General features: G+C 38.7%; 1 protein-coding gene across 1 annotated transcript; it reads right to left on the bottom strand.

Annotated features, from left to right (window-relative positions):
- Window positions 1–88: 88 nt before the first annotated feature.
- Window positions 89–22439, bottom strand: LOC125850792 (E3 ubiquitin-protein ligase KEG). The gene is made up of 16 exons (XM_049530632.1): window positions 21464–22439; window positions 10823–11185; window positions 10508–10738; window positions 10150–10272; window positions 9403–9739; window positions 8766–8923; window positions 7886–8043; window positions 7614–7735; window positions 6824–6958; window positions 5039–5163; window positions 4819–4923; window positions 4444–4704; window positions 2977–3310; window positions 2482–2670; window positions 1978–2283; window positions 89–1829 (listed from the first exon to the last, which is right to left on the bottom strand). The coding sequence occupies exons 1-16, from the start codon at window positions 22192–22194 to the stop codon at window positions 606–608; spliced, it is 4902 nt and encodes a 1633-aa protein (XP_049386589.1). The 5' UTR covers window positions 22195–22439; the 3' UTR covers window positions 89–605.
- Window positions 22440–25367: the final 2928 nt, after the last annotated feature.

Genomic DNA, 25367 nt, shown 5'->3' with positions numbered 1-25367 from the left:
TTCCCAGATTTGGACAAATATTTCATAATACTCAGAATATCAAGGAAAGATACTTTGAAATCCAATTATATTTCACCAACACAAAGGGAAAGACAATAAATTCACATGCTTTTCTATTCAAACGGTTAAATAACATTTTACAAAAATATGAGCAGTGGCCTCACGGCATCTTCTAAATGACAGAGATATAGGAGAGAAATGTTCGAGTCTAGTGTAAGTGAACTATGTTTCAAAGCTATTAACTCAAAAATTACTTTTGATTTGTACAGAATAGAAATCAAGCATATTTCTGTTAACGCAGCTAAAACGAAACATATGCAGAAAAATCCCCAACGCAGGCAGCATCGTTGACTACACATCTGAGGTTGAACTCCAGCAATGACACTAAATCAACCCCAACACCCTTTTAACCTTTTTGAAAATCTCTCTGTCAGCACAGTTACTCTGTATACATCTGTTTTCATGGTTGTCAACTGCACTGGGGCAGCCTATAACGCCATTAGCAAAAACAGCACATGGACTGCCTCTCCTATAAATTAAAGAAGCCCTTGGCTTGCCCTGCCCGTTATCTAATGAACGGAGGAACCATAATAACGACAAGCCTTTCATTGATCATCGTGCTCATGAAGGACAATATCAGCAGGGTCTCCAATCCATGGACGCCCTTCTCTCCATTGAAACTTGATTCGTAGCTTCCCATTAGCATCTACTCCAACCACCTCACCTCTACTCGCATGAGTCTCCATCCCCCATCCCCACCGAGGTGCCACCAGCCCATCTCTGATCTTCACCTTATCCCCAATTTTAAATGCTCTAATTCTTTCCATTTCCAAGGTCTTGCAGAGCCATAGCCTATCCAAAAAGCAGAATGCAACCCAAAGATCTCCATCTTCTATGCGGTGCACTACCCCAATACTTGAATGAGAGACATCCCCCCACTGGTGTGTTGGGTTAGACACGTTCTCCCTAACCCTGACCCAGTCACCAACTTGGATTTCCTTTTCTTCCACAAGGTCAACTTCTGAAGGATCAAGCATCCAAGATTTTGACCCCACTGGTGTGTAGATTCTTAGTTTGCCATCTGCATCAATTGCTGATATAGTTCCGACACTAGCATGACTATGACCTGACCAATTAAATCTTGGCTGCTTCACAGAGTTCCTAACTCTAACACGCTGACCAACTAAGAGTTTGTTTACTTTCTCAAGATGGCTGCAATATCCCGTCCACTGGTCCTGCTCTCCACAAAAAGCGACAAAAACATTTCCATCCCACTTATCGCCTTCATAACTCATTCCTTGCACAACTCCAATGCTACCTGGCCCTACAGATTTCCAACCACTTGCAATCTCTCTCAGCTTGACCCACTCTGCGACTTCAAATGTTGGCTCTATCTCGAGATCTGCAGGATCTCCTTTCCAGAGACATTGCAAACCGAAAAATGCAACCCTAACTTCTCCATCAGCATTAACGCCAGTTATAACACCTCGAGAATCTGGATTAGTGCCTCTCCAGCCCCATCTTGGTTCTACCAGACCAGACCTAAACCTAACATGCTGCCCAATTCGAAATCCAGAAACCTTTTCAATGTCAGTGTAATGAGTCATTAGCCGTCCTTTGCGGAAACAGCATGCAAGCTCTAAATAACCAGTGTCTTGAACACTATGTACAACTGCTAAACTTTCTTTGCCTATGCTGTACCAATCATAACTGGGTCTAGTTCCCAGGCTTGGTTTTGAACGTACCCAATCACCTACATCAAATCCTGAAAGTCTTTCTGCATCTCCAGGAGAAACCTTCCATAAACTGTCTCTCCCAGTAACCCTAACCTAGAATGCATCAAAGGTCAGCAATTCATTAAAATTATAAACTAAAGAATTGGAAGTCAGTTCAAAGTTCACTAGATTTTATGCTAAATAATAAGGTCAATAGATGCTCTCCAACAAATTTACAATGAGACAGGCAGTGCAAGCTTACATTTAGAGCACCATCCATGTCGATTCTCGCAATCTTCCCAACCGTTGCTGGTGTCTCGTTGGACCATCCAAGTCTAGGCTGAGAAACAGATGGCAAAACATGAATTTCCTGTCCAACTTCGAAAGGCGGCACCTTCTCCACATCTGTCACTGAACAAGAGAAAGGCTTGCTACGGAAGCAAAAAGCAATGCCAACATCACCATCTTCTTCCAAACTGTGGATTATACCTACGCTATTCCTTGTGATGTCCTCCCAACCATATTTGGGTGAGGGAACTGACGCTTTTACTCTTACCCAGTCACCTACCTGTTAATGGCAGAGAACAGAAAAATTATTGAGAACACTATCTACACCTACATTACATCCCACAACTTGATCCTTTTTCTTCCATTCTCATGGTCTCATCTCCCCAACCCCCAAACAAGAACGGAATTTCCTAATCACCAACACCCGCATCTAGTATCCTCATTAAAGAACAAAATATTGATCAATTTCATGTATTACCTTGAAATCTTCCACCTTCTCCATGTCCGAAGGATCTGCCTGCCACGGGATGGGCCGATTGGGAATTTCTATGATCAACAGACCGTCAGCCTCTATGTCAATTATTTTTCCTACACTATGATGTGTTTCACCGCCCCAAGCATATCTTGGCTCAGCAACAGTGCGCTTCACACAGACCCTATCAGCAATCTGTGAAAAGGTACAGAATGCAGAATTCAACAATTGAACTGGATAATGAAATTTCGAAATAGATATTCCCTCAATTTCATTTTATTTGGCGATGTTTGATGGGGCACGTCCCATGACATTTATATGACTAAGAGCATATCATCAACGACAAAATGTGAAGTTTAAAGTGAAAAACGTTCCCAAGTATAAAGGGTGCCATTCTTTTTGCAAAAAGAAAAAAAAAACTAAAAAGAAGAGACATATAAAATGAAACAGGGAAAAATAAACTACAAGGCATCAGTACAGCCAGTGTACAATATGTCTTACTCTGAATGGTTCAACAGGTTCAACCTCTTCTGGCTCACAATGCCATGGATGAGGAAGGTAGCTAAGTTCCACCATCAGACTGTTGTCTGGTCTAATACAGTACACTACACCAATGCTTCCTGGTGTTGCAGATCCAAATCCATGTTTAGCTGTTGTAAGTGTAGGACGAATGCGAACCCAATCTCCAACCTTGAATTCCTCCACACGTTCCATTTCTGCAGGATCAGCTTTCCACCCTCTAGATGCTCCAGGAAACCCAACACGAAGCACTCCATCATCATCTACACATAAAACAGTTCCTATGCTGTCATGGGCATGGTCACGCCAACCAAATCTGTAGCAAAAGCAATGTTATTATTAGCTATTACAAAATGCTAATGTTTTCCTGAAACAGCTTGAAACATTTCAACTAACACCTGGCTGCAAATGACATTCATGAGTCATCACCACAAAAGCTAAGCAGCAATTGGCAAGACAGAACTAAGAAAGAGGAAACTTCATTTATCTTATAAGTGATGCATTTTTTTGTTTCTCTATACTATATTTAAGCTGTTTATACCTTCAAATCTCTTCATATTTTTCTTCTAAATATTCAAGTCAATGAGTGAGGCCAAACCTAAAACATTTCAGCTTAAACCTGATCGCAAGGGACATTCATATATCATCTCAAGATAAACTAAGCAGCTATTGGCAAGGAAAAAGCTAGAAAAGAGGAAGGTTGAGCAATCATACGATTATAATGTATTTTTCTCACTTCTGTTACTTCATTTAAGAGCCAGATTTCTCTTTCTATACCCCAAAATTTCTTCAATAGTATTCAGTTTATTTCACTCAGAAAGATCTACTTCTGAGCTATAAATTCCATATATTATTTATCTATTTAAGACTCAAGGCATCTGTTTCTTGGACCACCAAGTTATTGCCATGTACTGCATCTGAGTCATCATAACTAATTAAAGAAAAAATTGGTTATTACATACATGAATCATTACTATATAAGGAACTCATACCCTATTTGACCATAACGATAGCAAGAAATTCCAATATACATACATAGCTAAGTATTTATGAGACATTACAAAAGCCAAACTCAGCACCAAGAGGCGGGAAGGGCAGGCCTGTATAAAGTAACAACAGTAACTCGCAGTTAAGCAGGCCCATGCAACTTTTCTTCTTAAAACAGTAAGATTACAGAAATAAGAGGGAATGCACTGAACCATTCCTAGGGTAATATCTTCATGGAGAAAAATTGAATGGTTCAGCAAATCAGTCAGATATGAGGCCTTGATTGTCAATTCAAAAGGCGTACATGGTTCCGCTCCAGAGAAATATATGATCCACCCCCCATCCCCCTCTCGGGGACTTCATGGTTAAGTGCCAAAACATTCTAGCTCGAGAAAGAGAGCACAAAGGACATAAGAAGCATATCTACTATAAATACAACGTAATAACAGTTTTATGTCGAACCTTGGTTTTTTCACATCTGCCTTGAGCTTCACATGTTGCCCCCTGTCCAGTGGAATCACTTTTACAACTTCATCTACTAATACTTGAGCCTCCCGGCATACTTGAGCCTCCCGGCCCTCCCCAGAACAAAAGGACACGATGAGATTGTCTCTGTCAAGGACATTTTGAACAAAACCAACACTCTTATGTCTAGCACCTTGCCACCCATAAGTTGGTGTCACAATGCTTCTCTTGAATTTCACCCAGTCCCCTACTTCATATCTGAATAGCATATGAACATGCATATCTTTAAAATATCATACCCAATCAACAAGCAATTTACATTTATTATAAAATAGTGACAAAATCGCAACAGATAAAAATCTTTATGCTTACACTGTGGGAGATAGACGGACCCCCTTCTCCCTAAGTGCCTCTATCAAATCTTCTGAAATCCATTCACGAGGAAGAGCCTCCAAATAGTCGCATAAAGTTTTTCCACTGCAACAATAGACATTGTTGAAGTCAATGTCAAGCTCAGATACAAGAGTGTAAATTCATTCCCCATGATAACATAAACCATACGAAGGAGTGGCACGGGCTAATTGAAACTTGCCTGTGATTCCTAACTTCAACAGCAGCATCAGGATACCTGAGCATAACTACAATCCAATCAAGATTTTCACGTATCATATTAGCAGAGAATGCTGCTACATGGAAAGCATTATCACCTTCATCATCCTGATATCAGGGAGAAATACAAAATTAGCTAAAAGTGGAATGTTAGAAAAGAAATATCGACAAGTATTGAGAGCAAGCAAATATGTCATGAGCAAATGGAATACAGAGCCATGACCAGTATGGTTGAAACTATAATTTCCATTGAGGTGCCTACATATGTGAACGAGCTTCACTAAAACAATTTGCAGAAGTAAATTTTCAGTGAGGTCATTCTTTTTTTGAATAGGAACCTTATGAGAAAAAGTTATATGACCATGAACTACAAAACTCAGTAATTTCTCAAGTTCGGGGTGTATCTGCTGAAGATTTGCACATCCAAACTCTAAGTGAAGAACTTTCTCGAACTTTGCAGTTATCAAAGTCCAGCAACGTTCCGACACACAATGCATTTTATTAATGATGACAGCACCATCAGGTGCAGATATGTACAGAGCAAAAGCCAGTCCTTTTATAATTGCAAGGAGCTGTGGAATTCTAACAAAGCATGTAATATCAAATATATTCAGTAAATTACCCCTAGAGGCAAAAAAAAACCCTTGTAGTTGAGCTCCGGTAGAGTTTTTCTCTCTCCAAAAGTATTACAAAGTTAGTCGCTACCCTTTGAGGGCGCACAGGGTAAAAGCCCCTCTCCTATGCAATAGCTCGCAAACTACACAGAAGAGATAACTCGCACTAGGCAAGCCCGGTGCGACGAGCTCGACCCAGAAGGCAAACCCCTTGCTTTCGCTGGCAAGGGATTTCGAACTTGAGACCTCCAACATGGAAGTCCCAAGCTCAAACCACTGGGCCACCCGAAGGGTATCTGCTAGATTAGTTTATAACGGTAAGACCTAAAAATTGTCACATTTGTCCCATGGTAAGATAATCTTACATACTGCAATGTAATTACAAAAGAAACTTGTATTCACGCATTCCACAAACTTCTTCGCTTCTCTTATTTTCTTATAGTACCAAAGCAACATATAACTTCATCAAGGTTTAACATCAAGAAGTCAACATCAAGCTGCTGGAAGCCTGTTAAGACCATAACCAATTATGTAGTCATAAATTAATGAAATTCTCAAAGTCATGAAAAAAATTCCTCCTATTTAATTTGGTGTTAAAAGTTATGCAGTCGACAAAAAAATTTGGTTTCCAAAAATGTAATCTGCCCATCTAATACGTGTTGGAAAGAACACTAGCCATGCTCCGCCTAAACTCTCAACTCAAGCAATATGTACGAAAATATGTGAACTCCTTATTCTTTACCTTAGTCCTGACTATGCCAACAAATTTCAGGTGTCCTTCCCTTTCTCAGGTGCAAAGTACATAACTGGCTGGAGTGTTATTCTTATCCACAATTTTCTCTCTTTTCTGTTTTCTTTATTTTCATTCTCTTTTCTTAATTTTGTAATTATTTATTTGAGGAGGCAAGGAGGGATCTGATAGGCTTATACTCCAAGGAGGACAACAAAAATGATAATTCCAGGTTAATTTCAAGCAAATTAAGCGGCCCAGATGTAGAATGGACCAAAAGAAAATATCATAAATACTATTAGGTGTGATAAAAAAATTACCATCACCGCAAAGATAAAACAGAAAGTTCCCAGAGAAAAGGAGCCAAAAGACAGCTCAATATATCTGTATCTAGTGATTGATCCAAAAAGTGTCAATTACAGACCTGAATATTACAATTTGCCCCAGCAGACAAAAGCAATCCGACACAAGATTTTGCACCTCTATTCAATGCCACGTGAAGAGGTATTGTATTATTCACATTCTTGATGTTTACATCAACTCCTGCATCGAGGATGATCTAAAGAAATTTGGAAGTTTGTGAGACAACAAAAATTATAGTGTATAAAAGATATTACAATGAAAAAGAACCCTCACTTAACTACTGTGCAGAACAAAGAATTTAGTCTCTTGGCAGTAAAGGCATGCACTGTCTGACAAGGACATTAAGACATGTATAGTTTAAATAACAGGGGTCCCAACAGAATAGGACATCAGATCACTTCTGCACCAATTCTTTTATATATCATCGATCTATCAAAACTAGATTAGAACCACCTGATCTTCATCCTGTATGAACTCTCCCGACATAACTTGTTAACAAAAAGATGTTCCGCTGGAAGCAAGGGTTAAGTGGAGCATTATAAGATCATGTCTAATATGAAGTTTCGGTCCTTATAGAAATAACCCATTTAGTTGACGAGAAATAATTCTATATACCTTTATATCTGTACCAATGAGACCAACAGAACAAACAAAATATCTTTTTTTTTTTAACCAAAAATCATTAGAGGTGTCCTGAAGATTGACATGAGATCAGTGAAAAATGTAACCTAACTGACGATAACATGAGTGTCACTGTCCAGCTGAAGCATGATTTGGAAAAATAACCTAAGATTTATATTTTTTCTTCTTCCAAAATAGTAGTTGTCAAATTCAAGTACATATCAGCATACCTTGACCAACTCAACATCATTTATCATAGCAGCAGTGTGCAAAGCAGTTCGAAAATGTTGTGTGTCTTGTGCAGCTGGATCTGCTCCAGCAGCTAAAATTAATCGTACCAGTTCTCTCCCCTCTACAAAAGTAAACAAGATTACTGCAATGACAACCAAGAACATGTACAGATAGTAAAAAGGAAGTAAAAAAAAAAAGAGGACTACCAACTGTTATATCTTGTAAAACAACTATATTTATGTTCATCCATGCAAAAAGATCGTCAACCTACCTGCTTCACGATCTTTCTTTAAGGCTGCTGCCATGCACAGTGCAGTACCAACAGGACTTGGAATGTCAATAGCATCGGCGATATCTTTAATAGATGCAAGTTCCACCCACCTCTTGACAACAGCAACATTCCATGTCGCAATGCACGTGTGTAGTGGCCTGAAGAAGGAAAGACACAAATATGCACCATGTAGAAAAGGGAGAGAGGAACCCCATAAAGATAAATACAGTTAAAACATAATAGTGATACTTCAACAGTTAAATCAATTATAAAGCACCTTCTAAATACATATAACGAGGTGACATCAAAGACCTTTAAAAAGAATTAAATACGATTAGTCAGCTCCAACAATTTACTTCAAGATCCATTCTTAACTTAAAGATGCCACAAATTCAATTTGATTTCCATCTAAAACAACATTAAGTCAAACAAGTGGACCACAAAATCTTTTTTGCAAAAGAAGGCCACAATTTTCCTAGTAAACTTTGAGCTCTTTTCTTCATGATTTCCCTTGCTATATACATATTCACTTTGAAAGAATTGACAAATCTGACTGACATAAGAGTCCTAAAGGAAAATAACTTGGAAGAATTCAGCAAGTGATACTCTATCCCTTTGGAGACATACATTCCGAAACTTGTACTTTTCATCTGCAATTCCCACAACCACAATGATTCCCTTTTCATTCTGTTTTCCTGTGTTTTGATATAAGATATATTTTGCAGTGTTTTTTTTAAACTGCTAACTTTATTTTTTGCACTTTTCTCTATTCTTTTATTTTAATCTTCTTTTCCAACATTCCTAGCTGGGTTCCCCCCATCTAGCTATTTTTTTTCACAAAGCATTTCAAAGAATGAATAGGAATCACATTTGAACTTACGTCAAATTTTTGGAGTTCAAGATACTCATTGATTTACAGCCTCCATTTTCAAGTATGATCTTAGCACAGTCTGTATATTTCTTAGCAACTGCTCGATGAAGCACCGATTCGCCTTCATCATCAACAGCATTTGGATCAGCCCCAGCCAATAATAATTCCTGTTGCAAGGAAACATAGGTACTAACATGATGAGTAACAACGAACAGATATTCTATTCAAAAGAAGGACAAAACAAAACAGCATCCTATAAACATCCTGTCTTCTTCTCTTTTTTTCCTTTTGGTGGGGGAGTATTGAAGAGAGACAGAATCGGCTTGCCGAGGACAAACCTTGGAGATTTGATTTACAAAGTTGGGAGTTCCACCAATGAACAAGCATGAATTTCAAATTGGACTACGGAATCTCTTTTATTTTGTTTTGTTCACTTTTTTTATGGCAGAAGGAGTGGAGGAGGTGTGCCAAGTAGGGCAAGGACAAGAGGACGAATGAAAAATTGAACCTGCACCCCCTTGGAATTACTTTTTTAATCTAAAATAGTACTTATCTCTTTAGTAGCCTGACTTTCCATTTGTCCCCCACATTTCAGTTTAGCTTAGCATCTTTCTCAACATACACACAGAAGGACAAAAAGACCTACACGCATGCAATCTGGTTGGCCATGGTATGCACAGACATGAGCAACGGATGGACCAAGGCCCTCTCTAAGTCTAGACCTGACATTGGCATGCCTCCTGATAAGAGCACGAACACATTCAGGTGATCCAGCCGCAAGAGCAAACACAAGCGGTGGATCACCATCTTTGTCTAGGACATCCACATTTGCCTGCGAGCATTCCAAAATGGCCTCAACAAGTTCCACACTTCCTCGTCTACAAGCAAGGTGGAGAGCAGTTTGCCCATCAGGATTTTGTGCCTCCAGTACGGAGCGTAAAGAGGTAATACTTTTTCCTGAAACAGTCTTCGCTAGCAAGTCTCTGCATGCAGAAGGAAAAAGGAGATGAAGTACATAGAAAATAATTCTTAGGATAACTACCAAAGTTGCAAAAAGAGGACTCAGGGAATAATGTTCCAAAAACTTCTTGAAGGAATATGTGATTAGCCACAAGTAACCTCTGTAAATTCCCTTCCCAAATTTAAAAATCTTAATGACCTGATATCTTCTACTTTTTTATTTTACATTTATAAAACTTTTCCTTTCAAATTTCTGGTAGTTTCTCAATTAATTCTGTAAATTCCCTTCCCAAATTTGAAAATCTTGATGACCTGATATTTTCTCTTTTTTTCTTTTACATTATGAAACTTTTTCTTTCAACTTTCTGGTAGTTTCTCGATTAATTTTGCAAAATAGAATATCATGCTACTTAAGAAACACATAAAGACTTACCGAACGCCATTCACATTGCCTTCAGAGACAAGTCTGTGTAGAAGACTGGGATCATCAAGAGAAACCTCTGAATGATATGCCGCAGGAGGTACTACACCATTCGTTCCCAAGTACTGCAAGTTACTGCATTTTTGACATATAATAATAATCAACACTTATCTGAGTGACCAATGATTAAACTCGAAAGAAACTGTAAAATATTAATAATTAACAATCAGAATAAGGAACACACAGCGCACTGAGGCAGCCTCTATTTAAGAAGCAAGACAACTAAGTATTGAATGCTACCTTCCAACAGCTAAATCATGTTTATATGACAATCCTGCTACAAAATATCAGCTTAGCTAAATGTTCTTACTTATCAGGGCTGGCAGGAGGACTTCGAGGGATCTCTTGCAAGTGGCGAAGAAATGTGGCTAACATTGAACTAAAGGTTGGTCTCTTGGAAACCTTGAACTGCAGACACTCACCAATCATCTTCCACAACTCTGGCGGTATTCCAACACCCACTACACTTGCATATTGAGGAGGTTGTCTCCTTGCCTTTATAACAGAACGATAAATTTCCTCTGAACTTAAGCCAGCCCAGCTGCATAAGAATGACAAAGGGTGCTCAAAGTAAATCAAACAAAATAGACGAGAAGCTTCTAAAGAAATACAAGTTGTCACTTACGGAATAGAACCAGTGCACATTTCCACCAATGTGCAACCAAAGCTCCAGGCATCTGACTCTGGAGATATACCAATGGCACCATCCCAGAAAAGATTAAGTGATTTCTTTACAGGCTCCCATGCTTCTGGAGCAGTGTAGTTTGGGCTAAGCATTGTACAATCCATGCAAGAATGAGTTATTGTGGACTCACACTCCAATCGAGCTTTCCTACAGGCAGGCTTCTTTAAAATTGCAGGGAGCCCATAATCAGATACCACAGCATGACCATTTGCATCTAAAAGAAGATTGGATGGCTTAATATTCATGCAAACAATACCAGCTGCATGAAGTTCAGCCACCCCACGCGCAATGTCTGCTCCATATCTGCATTTAAGATGGGATAATACATCAAGGTTAGGAGATACATGAAACACCATCCTCAGAGTACACATAGAAAAATGACTAGTTTCTGTAAACTGGATTCCAATGAGGAGCCTGGGGAAGAGTTGGAAGGGAATGAAGAAAGAAAGTACTGGGTAGAATTGAACCCTTGCTGACTCTCTAGAGCATCTGTAAGCTAGAGTCTGATAAGCATCAAAGTTTGAAATTTTGATTCAACCAACTAAAATTCTAGATAGTTACAACATATCCAACCAAATTCATTTCCTTATCATTTCACCCTTTCAGTAATGGAGGATGAAAATGATCATAATTAAATTGGAAGAATACTGGTGATTGGTTTAGAATCTACAGAAGAGCTCCCATATGATAGAAGTGCAAAAAGGATTTGTAAATTAGTAACTTATCCAACTGAGTTTGTCACCACTATTTCATACAAAAGCTTCTAAAAACCTTTTGGCTAAGTCTTGCACTTCTATGGAGAACCTTCCCCCTATCTTCATGCTCACTACTAACAAACAGGCTTGGTTACAATTTATCTCACAATTAACACACATGTAATTGTGAACTCTTGGACATCATTCTCAGAAGACTGAATTATTATTAGGAAAATACCTCAAGTCCTACAACAGCTTACATCACTCACTGATTCTCCCGTTTAATATGGATCCAATGATGACTTCTTCTATGTCAAATCTTACTAAAAATGACAAATTCTGCACAATGAAGGGTGAAAATCTTTGTCATGGCTCATGGCAACCTTTTGTTGTAAGAGATGCCTCCAAATTCTATTTGTAACCCAGCACTTATAAGATGTCCCTATTTTTTTCTCTATTCATAAATACAACAGACGCTGTCCTTGGGCCTTATTTGCAAAAAAGTGTGGGGAAAAGATACTTAGCATTACATGAGCAAAAGAATAAAAAGGGGACTGTCAACCCAATTTCATAATACAGTGAAGAGCTAACGCCTTTGGCTAGTTTTGCACTTCTTTTCCTTCCCCTCCAAGAACGGGAATGGATATAGAAGATTCATATAGCCAAACCAAACTAGTATGGAATTGAGGTATAGTTAATTGGTTTTTGACTCTCTCTTTGGTTACAGCCTGCAATGTCATTCTCCATCCAAGCAGGTTGCTTCTTCGATGAAATGTGAACTGGCCAATATGGGGCAGAAGTTGAAAATGGTAGCTCACAGTCACTGCCCCTTGTGTACTTCGTTCAAGCAAGGAAATAGAAGATGATCGCCCTTGAGCTTCGGTTCAGCGGTTAAGAAGCAACACATGAAGTGTAGATTAAGTGCAGGGTGAACTTTACCATGGAAAAAACCTAGTAGTAAGTTGGAAGATGAGTAGAGAGCAGGTCCATACATCCCAGAGTTTCAAACCTACTGATACCTTACAAAGTGGGTCGGGTCCATAAATGAGGTCACAGGTAATTTCTCCAATATCAAAAGAAGAAATGAAAGATGATTTAAATATTATTTTTTTGATGACAAGGGAAATCACAGCCGCTACCCTTTGGGTGCACACAGGGTAAATGCAATAGCTCGCAAACCACATAGGAGAGGTAACCCGCACTAGGCAAACCCCTTGCTTTCGTTGGCAAGGGGTTTCGAACTCGAGACCTCCAACATGGAAGTCCCAAGCCCAAACCACTGGGCCACCCCGAAGGGTAAAGATGATTTAAATATTACCTAACCTCTATCCATAATGTGACATTTGAATTTCAGCGCAACCTTCTTTTTTGGAAAAAAGAAGTGCATGCGGAAGGGACCGAAGAGTTTGTGCAGTCCACTAACTCTCTTGCATCTTAATTATGTACATGTAAATCTATTAGATCTTTGCGCATTATAGTATTCTGCTCACTTCGTGATTTTGGCAGCATTTCCAAAGTTCTTCCCATTCCAATAATGAACAATTCAGGCAATCAATGGAAGAAAAACAGAAGATCAATCTCATTGCTTAACTGCCCTCACCGGGTATTTCTGTAAGGATATTAATTTTATTAATAAAGGGAAAGTATCCTGTATACAAGCAGTATAAAGTGGAAATATACAATAACTGCTCTAGGTTTATTCATGACAGAAGCCAGGGATACCATGAGCATTAGGACAACAGCAGCATTTACAAGACAAACATATTTCAACCCCCATTCAGATGTCTAGCGACCAAGCCAAACCCCTTAGATGGCCAATCAAGCACAAGTTAAGTGTGCCCTACGCGGATGAAACTTTGCCATGACAGTCATAATTTCCCCTCATACCAGCAACCAATGGCCTTGGAAGAAGATGCTCCAAACAAAGTGCCTACCGGGATAGCTGCCCACAATGCATGTTTCACTCAGACTAATCTGCAAAGGAGGCTTTATCACTTTTCCGCAGATTAAACCTATGTGGAAAAGCTAGTGGGGACATTGATCAGCTATATCCGCTCTGCCTTAAACCGCCACATCGTGGGACTTCTCTTACACATTTTTGAACTTCATTGAACCATGCACAAGTCAGTCAAGGATCTTATGTAATGCTGGAACACAAGGAAACTGGACAGAGGAAAGATCTGGAGCACTATTCCACTCAACATTTTGTGAGTAATCTGGAGAGAAAGAAACAACAGATCCTTTGAAGAAAAGGCTGACACTGTAAAATGGTTTAAATATAGGTACTAATACCACTTAGTTATACGGTGCAACTTCAAGAATGTATATGATATAGATATTTTCTTAAATTTCCTAACATCAAAGCAGGATTAGTTAGTGACGGATCTGGACAAATTTTTGTAACCCCCTCCCCAACTCCAACCCCAGCTCTATCTTAGTGTTGTCTTTGTCCATCATTTAGTTTGAAAAAAAAGAGTGTGCACATTCCATAAGCAAAGCACAATAAGGCATTCTTATACTGGTCTATGGTTCCTGCTTGTATTTTGTGGTGCTTATGGATAGAGAGGAACAAAAGGTGTTTTGATGGCATCCCAACTCCCATTTCCTCTCCTAAGGCTAGATGTTTGATTAGTCTTTTTAGTTGGGTAAACCACTCCCCTGTAATTACTGTTGAATCTTTCCTAGAATTTATCAGCTCCATAGGTCTATGTTGATAGTTGTGATAGCTTTTTTTGCCTTCCTGGGAGCTGATAATCTCTTTTTTTTTTTGATAATAGTAACTGTGTATTCACACCAAAAAGCCCATCAAGCAAAAGCTGATGGAGTGGGATTTACAACCCCTAAGGGCTTCATCGAGATTAAAAGACTAGATAGGAGGCTTTACAATTGTCCTTTGAAATCAGCTAAACTATCTATTTCCCCCACTATATCATGTTTACACCAAAAATACAAAAGACTTATACTCTTCATCTTGATCTTCTGGAAAGAGCTAGCTTTTCCTTCAAAACATCTTTCATTTCTCTCTTTCCAAAAAGTCCACCAAACACATGCTGGGATACTTCTCCACCAATCTTCTTGTGATCCCCTTCTTCCAACTCCTTCCCAGCTTTTCAACATATCAAAGGAGGTCCTGGGCATTACCAAACTTATCCCAAGTAAACAGAAGAACATGTTCCACAGATTTACAGCTGTTTTGCAATGAATGAACAAGTGACTATTTATCTCTGCCTCTTGCTCACACATAAAACACCTAGAGCAAATCTGAATACCTCTTCTCTGTAGTACTTCGTGTGGTAAACAGGCTCTCCTGACCACCAGCCAGCTGAAGCATGAGATTTTGTGTGGTATTTTAACCTTCCAAATCAGTTTCCAAGGCCATTTTGCTGTCATTGTCTGGCTGAAGTTCAAACTCCAATAACATGATTTCACGGTAAAAGACCCCTTGCTATGTAGTTTCCAAATTGGCAAATCAGAACCTACACTTACTCCTGGGAAAGCATTTAGAGTCTGCAGCAAATCAGCTACTCTATTTATTTCCCAATCATTCATGGCCCTCCTAGAAATCAAGTTCCACCCTTGAGGACTCCATACTTGTGCCACCTTATCCATCTGTTGCAAGCTCAAGATGTATAGATCAGGAAAGGTAGTCCTCAGAACCTCTTCCCCAATCCACAATTCGTTCCAGAAACTTGTCTTCTCCCCATCCCTAATTCTGTACTTCAGGTTGTTAATGAAAGAGGGCCACAGTCTTCTAATTGTTTTCGACACGGAGCATCCAAAAGTACCAGTCACCTCCTCAGTGGTCCAACTATTCTGGAGCCCATATTTTTGTGAAATGAATCTCCTCCATAGTGCCACATCTTCACAACAGAATCTCCATAACCATTTCTTCAGTAGACTTTCATTCTGTGCACCTAGCTTCTTTATGCCCAGCCCACCCTGTTTTTTGTTAAGGATCACCTTATCCCATTTTACTAGATTGTACCCCTTCTTCTCCTTGTTGCCCTGCCATAGGAAAGCTCTTCTAGCCTTGTTGATTTTCTTCTCTATGTTACCTGGTAGAGGGAATAGACTCATCATATAGGTAGGTTGGCTGTCCATGACTGATTTTATAAGAGTCAGCCTGCCACCCAAAGATAGATACTGGCTTTTCCATCTTGCTAATTTCCTCTCACTTCTTTCCAGAACCTCACACCACACTTCTAGCTCTTTATTTTTTGCTCCAAGAGGCATTCCTAGGTATTTAGTAGGAAGGGAAGCCACTTGACATCCTAGATTCTCAGCTAGGGTCTGCATATTAGGGACTTGGTTCACTGGATAGAGGCAGCTTTTGTGCCAGTTGACATGAAGTCCCGAAATGCCCTCAAAGATTGTTAGGATAGCTCTCAGGTGCCTTATTTGTGTAACTTCTGCATCACAAAATACAAGGGAGTCATCTGCATACAGTAGATGAGATACCTCCATAGCATTGTTCATATTTATGTTAGCACAAAAACCTTTAATCCATCCATTCTCCCTTGCTTTCCTAATCATGGAGTTTAGGCCTTCCATAGCTAGACTGAACAGAAAAGGTGACATGGGGTCGCCTTGTCGCAGACCTCTCTGTGATTGAAAGAAACCCTCTGGACCACCATTAATTATAAGTGAAAATTTCACAGTGGATATGCAGAATTTAATCCAGTTGACCCATTTGTCGCCAAACCCCATATCTCTCAATGCTTTGAGGAGGAAAGCCCAATTCACATGGTTGTAGGCCTTCTCAATGTCGAGCTTGCAAAGCACTCCTGGTTTATTTTGTTTCACCCTCGAGTCCACCAACTCATTTGCCAGAAGGGTCGCATCCATTATTTGTCTGCCCTTCAAGAATGCCATCTGATGTTCGTCCACTAGAGTTCCCATAATTGTCTTCAATCTCTCAGTGATAAGCTTGGCTATGATTTTGTAGACTCCACCAATTAGACTTATTGGTCTGAAGTCTTTTAGCTCTTCTGCTCCATGCTTCTTGGGAATAAGTGCTACAAAGGTAGCATTGAAGGACTTCTCAAAAAACCCGTTCTGGTGAAAATTATGTATGTTTGCATCAGGTCTTCTTTCAAGGTCGGCCAACATTCCTTGTAGAAGCGCATTGTAAAGCCATCTGGGCCGGGGGCTTTGTCACCATCACACTGTTTGAAGATACCCAGTACCTCAGCTTCAGTAAATGGCCTTTGCAGCCACTCTTGATCTTCCTGGGAGATTCTGGGGCAATTTGCAATCGCGAAAGCTGGCCTCCAACCTTCTGGTTCAGTGTATAAGTTCTTATAGAACTCAATCATGCTAATTTTGATTTGTTCTGGATCTTTGATTTCCTCCCCTCTGACTAACAGTTTGTCAATAGCATTGTATCTCTTGTGTGCTGTTGCCATTCTCTGGAAAAAAATTGTGTTGTTGTCGCCTTGTTTTAGCCATAGAACTCTGGATTTTTGTCTCCACCTGGCTTCCTCATTTTCTGCCAGCTTTTCCAGTTCTACTAGGACAGTTGTCCTTACCATCATTTCGTCTTCATTTAGGTTCCTGGTATCTTGAGCCAGATCAATATCAGCCAATTCAGCTAATAGGTTGTTCTTCTTGGTTCCTAGTTCACCACAGACTCGCTTGCTCCATTCCTTGATTTTTGGCTTGAGCATCTTTAGCTTCATGCTAAGTATATAATCAGGGCATCCCATCACTTCAAATTCATCCCACCATTCCTGTACTTGTTCTCGGAAACCCTCTATCTCAAGCCACCAATTCTCGAACTTGAAGTAGGGTTTCTGTTTTCCCCAGTCACCACATTGTAGCAAAATAGGACAGTGATCAGACGTCACTCTAGGCATGACCATCTGTTTAATGTTCTTGAAAAACTCCTCCCATTCTACTGAATAAAGAAATCTGTCTAATCTAGCGGCACTGTGATGATTTGGCCCTCTGAACCATGTGAAGTTTCCCCCGCATAGATGAGGATCATGTAGCTCCATTTCATCTATCCACTTGGAGAAGTCGGTCATTACATTAGTGATTCTGCTACAGCCTCTCCTTTCTGCCATAGTTCTGACTGTGTTAAAATCGCCACACGTCACCCAAGGTCCTTCACATAATTCTTTAACCGCTGCTACTTCTTCCCAGCACTCTAGCTTCTCACTTCTGATGTGAGGAGCATATACACCAGTGAGAAACCAATTAAAAGAATTATGCACTGCTTCGAATTTATAGGTGATTGAAAACTGCCCTGTCTCCACTACGCTACCTTTCCACACCCTGCGATCCCACATAATCAAGATCCCCCCCTTGTTTCCATCAGCTTCCAAATACCCACAACGCATCCACCTGCTGGGCCATAGATGTTTGGCAAAGCTATCCACATCTTTATTCACCTTTGTTTCCTGGAAGCAGTAAACATCTGCTTTCCACTTGAGCATAGCACTTTTAACAAGATTTCTTGTAGAAATATTGTTAATTCCCCTTACATTCCAAGATAGTAATTTTACCTTCATTTGAAAGTCAAACTCAAGACTCTCCCTTTTGTTCTGGATCCCTCCACTTCTTGGTTCAGATCTCATCAGTAGGGCATGTGTTTCTTCCCTAAATCCTTTGAAAGCAACCCCATATGCGGCACTCAGTTCCATGATATGCGGCACTCAGTCTTTTAGCTCTTCTGCTCCATGCTGATAATCTCTTTGTAATGCTTGCATCTTCTTGATGCTTTTTGTTAAAGACATCCTTCTTATTTCATCCAAAAATAAAGACATTCTTATACACAATCCGCACTTCTTTTATATTCTTAAGAATCCCCACTTCTTTGTGCCTAAGCATCCCTTAAATTACTTGAAAAAACTAAGGGGCGAGGAGTGGAAGAACCTCACATGATACAGAAGCATTGTTTGATAACATCGAACCCTAAGATTTCAAGTGAAATGCACTTATTATGTACCAAATTGATGTTTTCCTGATCAAAAGGTTCACTGAATATTAACCATGTCACCTGTCCGGGTATGAAATTTAAATTTCAACCATGTGTTTCATGAGGTAGATGGTTATAACGAATTTAAGCATTTTCAGATTGGTACAGTTCTTTTTAAAAAAACTGGTAACTCAGATTGGTGCAGAATTCTCAGTTTGACATTTGATCTAGTTATGTTTGATCTGGTTTAGTGAGACATAAGAGTTGCACCTGCCTTTTGAAGGATCAATCTACATTACGATGTATCAACTGATACACAAGTGAACTGTTAAGATCTGTATTCTTTTTTTTTTTGATGACAAGGGAAACCCGCAGCCGCTACCCTTTGGGTGCGCACAAGGTAAAACCCCCGCTCCTATGCAATAGCTCGCAAACCACATAGGAGAGGTAACCCACACTAGGCACGCCCGGTGCGACGAGCTCGACCCAGAAGGCAAACCCCTTGCTTTCGCTGGCAAGGGGTTTCGAACTTGAGACCTCCAACATGGAAGTCCCAAGCCCAAACCACTGGGCCACCCCGAAGGGTATCTGTATTCTTGATAGCATAAAAACAAGGTGACAAGTGATATGAATGGTGTAGTATCAAGTATCTGTCATTAGTCCGAGAAAAAACGACTGAGCTGTCAACATATCAGCATTTAAGGAGAATGTCAATCACCAGTTGATGCACTGTCAAAAAGGAAGTGAGTTACAGTGGACAGCAATGAATCTCTTCAGTATTAAGTGAATGATCCCAGCAACAATGCAAGACGTTATGTCCAGCTAGGCTTTCAGACAAAGGAAACAAAGATGAGCATTGGATGCATATCCTTTGACATTAATGTGGGTATAATGGAAAGTAAGTAGGAGAGTTTTGCGGGGATGGAAAATACACTTGTACAAATTAGGATGAATTTCATTTCGGGTAAACTTTCAGTGCACCCACAAGGCCCCAGCTAGCATAGACGACTGGGTATGATTTGTGAGAACATTGTCTTGGTGTAGGTTCAAGAATTCATATATAAACTTGTGTACCAGTGTTCTCGTTCCCCACCATACCAATGAACTTATCATTTATCAAAAATAAATATCAACCTCTTAATGTGGCCTAATGGACAATGAAGTGGCATAAGCCATGAAAGACAAAGGGTTAAATCCCATCAGAAAGAAAAAATACCACATGATTTCTTCTGTCTACTGAAGCCTTGGTGAGTCTTACCCAATACCTCAGTTGAGGGAAGGGTACAAGTATTTGGTGATTAGTCAAGTTGTGTAAAAGCTATCTGATACCTTTATTACCTATATCAGCATCTTAGTGGATATGTTATTAGAATAGTAATGCTTATCTAAGCGTTGAAAATTTCTTTTATCCAGGAATTTTCCTGCAAAGACAATCTCAAGCAAACAATAAGGCCTTGGACTATTGAATTATCTCAAGTGCGATAGTAAGTTTGTCATACACTTAAAGTTAGCTCTCTTTTACTTCTTGATTTATAACCAATTTTGGTATAATATTTGACTGGGGAAAGAAAGATTGAGAGAAAAGTTTCCAACTTTGTACGGCTGATCCACAAATATAAAAGGGAAGGAGATAAAAAAAAATCCAAACAATGGTTGGCAGTTGATTTTCAGGAGCGGCCTCAATGATTCACTGAACAATGCCAGTTTGGAGAATAACAAGGAATATTCATTGATCTGGGCAGCATGCAATGATGGAAAGTTCACAGCCAGAAGATGCTGTAGTCTATTACTGAAACAAAAGGAATCGTGTTGCACAATGGCCTCGGAAAGCAACATCGAAGTCAAAGGCACCTGTTAAAGTTACTTGTTTTGCATGGGTTGCAGCAAAAGCTTGCCCTACTCAGGGAACTTACAGAAGAGAGGTATTACTCTTAGTAATAGATGTTATATGTGTGAAGAGGAGTCAGAGACAGTCAAGCATCTATGATTCACTCCAAGGTTGCAGACTGTGTTGTGAGCTCTTTTCAAACATGTCTGGTGTCAAGTGGGTAATGCCTCCTGATGTTAAGAGCTTATTGAAGATATGGTAACATCAAGAAGTGATAAAGTAAACAATATGTTTGGAGCACAATCCTTTTTTGTGTTTTATGGACAATAAGGTTGGAAAGAGATAGGATCTGCTTTGAGGGGAAAAGACAACATATATCCAGGACTAAGAATAGATATCTATTAAATGTGTATTTTTTGTGTAAAAGGAGTATTATGGCAAGTATGGAACAAAATATGGACTTAATAGAAGACACATGAGATATGCAGTTGGCATGTTAATGATTGACGTTGTTTCAGTAGTTTGTACCTTCTTTTAATAAAAGCTTGCCTTATCTGGAAAAAAAAAGTAGTAATATAAATAAAACAGTGTTTATTTGGAAGCTGTTCTTAAAATTCCATTCTTTGGTTCCAATATAATATGGTCAACCTTATATCATTTGGTTCAAAATAAGAGCTCTTAGTCTCTATTGCTTAATATATTTTCTAGAACTCTTACAAACACTTTCAGGACATTAATAATTTGAATGCATCTCATATCTAATGCAACAGATGAGAAGTGTCATTACACTGACTGACTAACACGTGGTATAAGTAGCTGATATAATCGCCACTGAGGCAATGCTACTATTTTTCCCATTCTTGGTATCTTTTATCTACAAATTCATGTATTTACTCAAAGTTTGAGTATGTGAAAAATGGGGTGCAAGATAGTGACAAAAATTCAGATCTTGACGAGCATTACAAAGCACGTGTGATAGATTGAGGATGTGAAAGTTTTCCCATAATTTAGAGTTCTAATTACACACAAATTCCAGTTTTTTACCTCCAAAATCTGGAACAAGAAAATCAACAAGGTAGACCAAACGGAAATAGGAGTAACCCTCAATCCAAGACACAAGAAAAAATCAAAACTTTTACCTCAGAATTTGCTCAAGTGTGAGTCGCCCTTCGTTCCGCTGCATCTCCGTCTGTATTGATCCTTTACACCTATCCATAATCAAGCACAAGCTTCTTTCCAATTTGGTCACACCATGGAAAGCACACACATTTCTACACCACATAGACTCCCTCCTCAACCTCTCCAACTTCTCTTGCACCCACACCACATCCATTTCCTCTCCAACTCCCACCTTCTTCACCGCCACTTTATGCCGACACCTCCCACGGCTACCGCTGCTTCCACCAGAAACAGTTGCCGCCCACATCTCCACTCCAGGCCTCATAGACTCACCCCCTATCCTCCTAATCAACTTAACTTCCTGGTGTGAACCCACCTCTATCCTCCCACCCCCACACCCTGAGCTCGAAGCTGCTCGGGCACCATGCCTCCGCCTTGAATCATTCTCCTCATCTTCAGCATTCTCATTAAAACCCCTCTCATTTTCCTCTTCTTCATCCTCATCATCGCTCGAATACCTGGAGTCCCGGATTAAGGCTAGGATCGCGTAGTTCTTCTTAAGGGCAGTAACAGAGTTTCCGACAAGTGATACATGGCGGCACCTGGGACACGATAAGCTAGTATCTGGGGAAGCGGAGAACATTCTAGAAAGACACTCCCTGCAAAACCCATGACCGCATTGGAGCAGTAAAGGGCAACGCTCCTCCTCGTCATACCTATTCTGACAAACTAAACAACAAGGTACTCTCATAATACAACAATCAAACAAAGAATCAACAACTATAAAAAAAAAAAAAAACGCCTCAGAGAAATTGAGATTGTCGAATCCGGGTCAGATTGATAAATGGGAAAATTGAAGTAGGTACAGATATGTACTTGCAGATCCACGGAGAAACAAGAATGTAGAGAGAGAAAGATTAAGGGTTTTAGAGAGAGAAAATGGAAGGTGGGTGGGGTTAATAGTTGAGTTGAGGAAGAAGACGGAAGCTTTACTGACGGATTTTTGTTTTTTTATTTTTTATTTATTTTCATTCTCCCCTGTTATTAGCCCGGGAAGTTTTTATCTACGTACAAATACTGAATCGCATAGTACAACTTCCTTAATGCACGCTTAGCTCTCTCGGAATAAATCTTCACTTGCTAATGAACAGTACACTTATTAAGTGGACTTCCCATCCCGTTAGTTTAAAATTATTTCGAGGTCTATTGAGAACAGTTTTCTTATCTTTCAAGTTAATATTTGTAATTTGACTTACTAATTTAAGGATATATCACAAATAGGTTTAGATCAATCGTAATTTATCAGCATCTTACTCGCCTCTAATTGACGACGGATGGTAAGGACCTCCGCATACATTACTTGTGAAATGATATTAGGTATGTGAACCTATTGTGAAACTTTACATAGTGAACCTATTCTTAAGTGGACTTACCATAACTTTACATAGTGAACCTTTTGTGAAAATTTTAAAATAAAATAATAAATTACCGTAATTAATTAAATTGAATTGATTATATAAAAAATATTTACATTATATATATACACACTAGTACTTCCATTTTAAATTTGATAAATAAAAAAGAAAAGACATAAAGTCACCATTAAAGTTGTCCCGTATTTACATAAAGACACTTTAATTTTGAAAGTGTCCTATCACCCCACAAAACTTTTTAATATCTTTGTAAAGGGCCATTTTGACCCATTTCTCTGTCTAGGTTGTTACCACGCACATGAGGCACGTGATGCAGTGTTTTTACTGCCATTAACTAGTTTAAAAGTGCCACGTGTCGCTTTTTTCTTTATTATTAATTATTTAATTAATTTACATCATCTTCCCCAAATTTAAACTCAAAAGAGCCATTGGTAGCCCTAAATTCAATTTCATCTTTTTCTCAAAGCAAAATCAACGTTGGTACTCTCTCTTTGACGAATTCGTCATCTTCCCAAAACTCAATAAGGTAGGAATTCATTTTATCTTTTAATTTCCGTCGATTCCAACACTCTTTACACTATAATAATCCCTAGAATCATAATAATCGAGAAAAAGATCTTTATCATTTAATGTAGAGCCCTAACATGTTAGACCTTCAATTCCTTGTCCCTCCAAGAATCTTCACCAAGAAACATCAACAACGAGATTACCAACACCAAGAGAAAATGAGAAGACTTTTCTATATTTTGTGATTTTAGGAAAAGTTGAGAATTAACAAAAGTAAAGAGAAGACTTTTCTTAAAAAGAATAGGGTCGGGTCGGGTCGGGTTGAATGAATATTACAGGAGTGAGCATCACGCGTGACAACACAGACGACGAGGGAATGGGTCAAAATGACCCATTTACAAAAATATTAAAAAGTTTTGTGGGGTGATAAGATACTTCCATAGTTAAGGTGTCTTTATGCAAATACATGACAACTTTAGTGGTGACTTTATGTCTTTTCTCTAAATAAAATATCAAAATTTTCATTAGCCTTGATGGTTGCTTTACAGAGGAGGTTTGTTTAAGCATGTAGAATAATTACTAGAAGGTAATCCGTTACCAGGAGCTCAAATTCAAATTAAGGACGAAGGAATCTCAACTATCTCATCATAATCCACATGATTTTTATTTTATATATTACTTTTAGATTTTATTTATTTATTTATTTATAAATCGTTAAATTTTTTGTAATTAATGCACTAAAGTATTGCATAGAAGTCTATAATATAAACCATTTTCTTTTATAATTGTCCTGACCAAATTAAATCGAATGTGAAAAAATTGAGGTGCTTTGACTAATAAAAAATTTGAAATATGACGGTATTTCTAGTAACTTTATTGATTAACATTTGGCTTCCGACTATTGCTATACCCACACAAGTTTCTTTGTCCCACTAGTTGAGTGTAGTGAAAAATTATTTGTTTAAACATGCATCCCAATATATATTTGTTTCGTACGATGGAAAATGTTTTTTTTAAAAATAAAGTGATTTTTTTTAGTTTTATAGGTAAACAGAAAATGTTATCTTAAAGTATTAAATAATGTGAGAAAAAGGGTGGGAAGTAAGGGTGTGGGAGGTGGGGATTGGGATACGAGACTAAACGTAAAGATGAAGTGTGTTAAAGAATCAGGATAACACATGTGAAATATCACTAGTGAAACTTGTCTTTAATACTTTTGATATAATTTTTCCAAAATTTGACTAACTGAACATAAAAAAATTCAATAACTTTGTATAAGACACACCTTTAATGCTTATTGTTTCTCATGAAATATCGTTTATATTTCCCACAAACTCTTCAAGTATTAGTACTTATTAGGCACCTCGATGTGGATTCACTCTTTAAGTATTACGAGTTAAATAGCAAATGAGAAAAAGGAATAATTTTATTCTTATGGTAGAATGATCATAATATCTCAATCTTACAAGTAATCCTTGGCAGACGGAAAATTTTCCAACAACCAATATACAAAAACAAGTACAAAATATTCTTTTTCTAGCGTGTATTCTTCAACGACCTGCCTAACCCAATCAATCTTGTCCCCCTGTCCTAAATTATTTGATATAGTTTGACAAAACATAAATTTAAGAGAGAACCCAAGATCTTTAACAAATCAACCATATATAAATTAAATATCAATCTGTCCTTGTACCAAACAGTTCTTTTTCCATCCTTTGAAGCCTACAACAGGTCATATTGATTCTAAATGTGTTTAAAATGCTAGAGTTAAGTTGTCTGAATGAAACTTCGTGAAGTATAATGACCAAGATGACATACCGGAACAAGTACAGGGTCTCCCAGACCATTCCATCATCTTTATAATCAAACTTATTTTCCAAAGCTTCCCACTACAACCAAAATGGCCTTAAATGACCACAAGGAAAGGAAAGAGAAGCTCAACAAATTATTAAACAAGGCCAAGAGAACTCATCATTGCTAGATG

Source organism: Solanum stenotomum, unplaced genomic scaffold (genome assembly GCF_019186545.1).
Source record: "Solanum stenotomum isolate F172 unplaced genomic scaffold, ASM1918654v1 scaffold19150, whole genome shotgun sequence".
Lineage (NCBI taxonomy): Eukaryota > Viridiplantae > Streptophyta > Magnoliopsida > Solanales > Solanaceae > Solanum > Solanum stenotomum.
The sequence above is the reverse complement of the archived record's forward strand: the minus strand, read 5'-3'. Positions and strand labels throughout refer to the sequence as shown.

Excerpts from the sequence above, each read along its gene's own strand:
- LOC125850792 (XM_049530632.1), bottom strand. The coding sequence starts at position 22,194 with ATGAGAGTACCTTGTTGTTTAGTTTGTCAGAATAGGTATGACGAGGAG. Across the intron at positions 11,186-21,463 it reads ACACTTGAGCAAATTCTGAG|ATATGGAGCAGACATTGCGC; the intron begins GTAAAAGTTTTG and ends TCTTAAATGCAG. Across the intron at positions 10,273-10,507 it reads CCTCCTGCCAGCCCTGATAA|TAACTTGCAGTACTTGGGAA; the intron begins GTAAGAACATTT and ends TCAAAAATGCAG.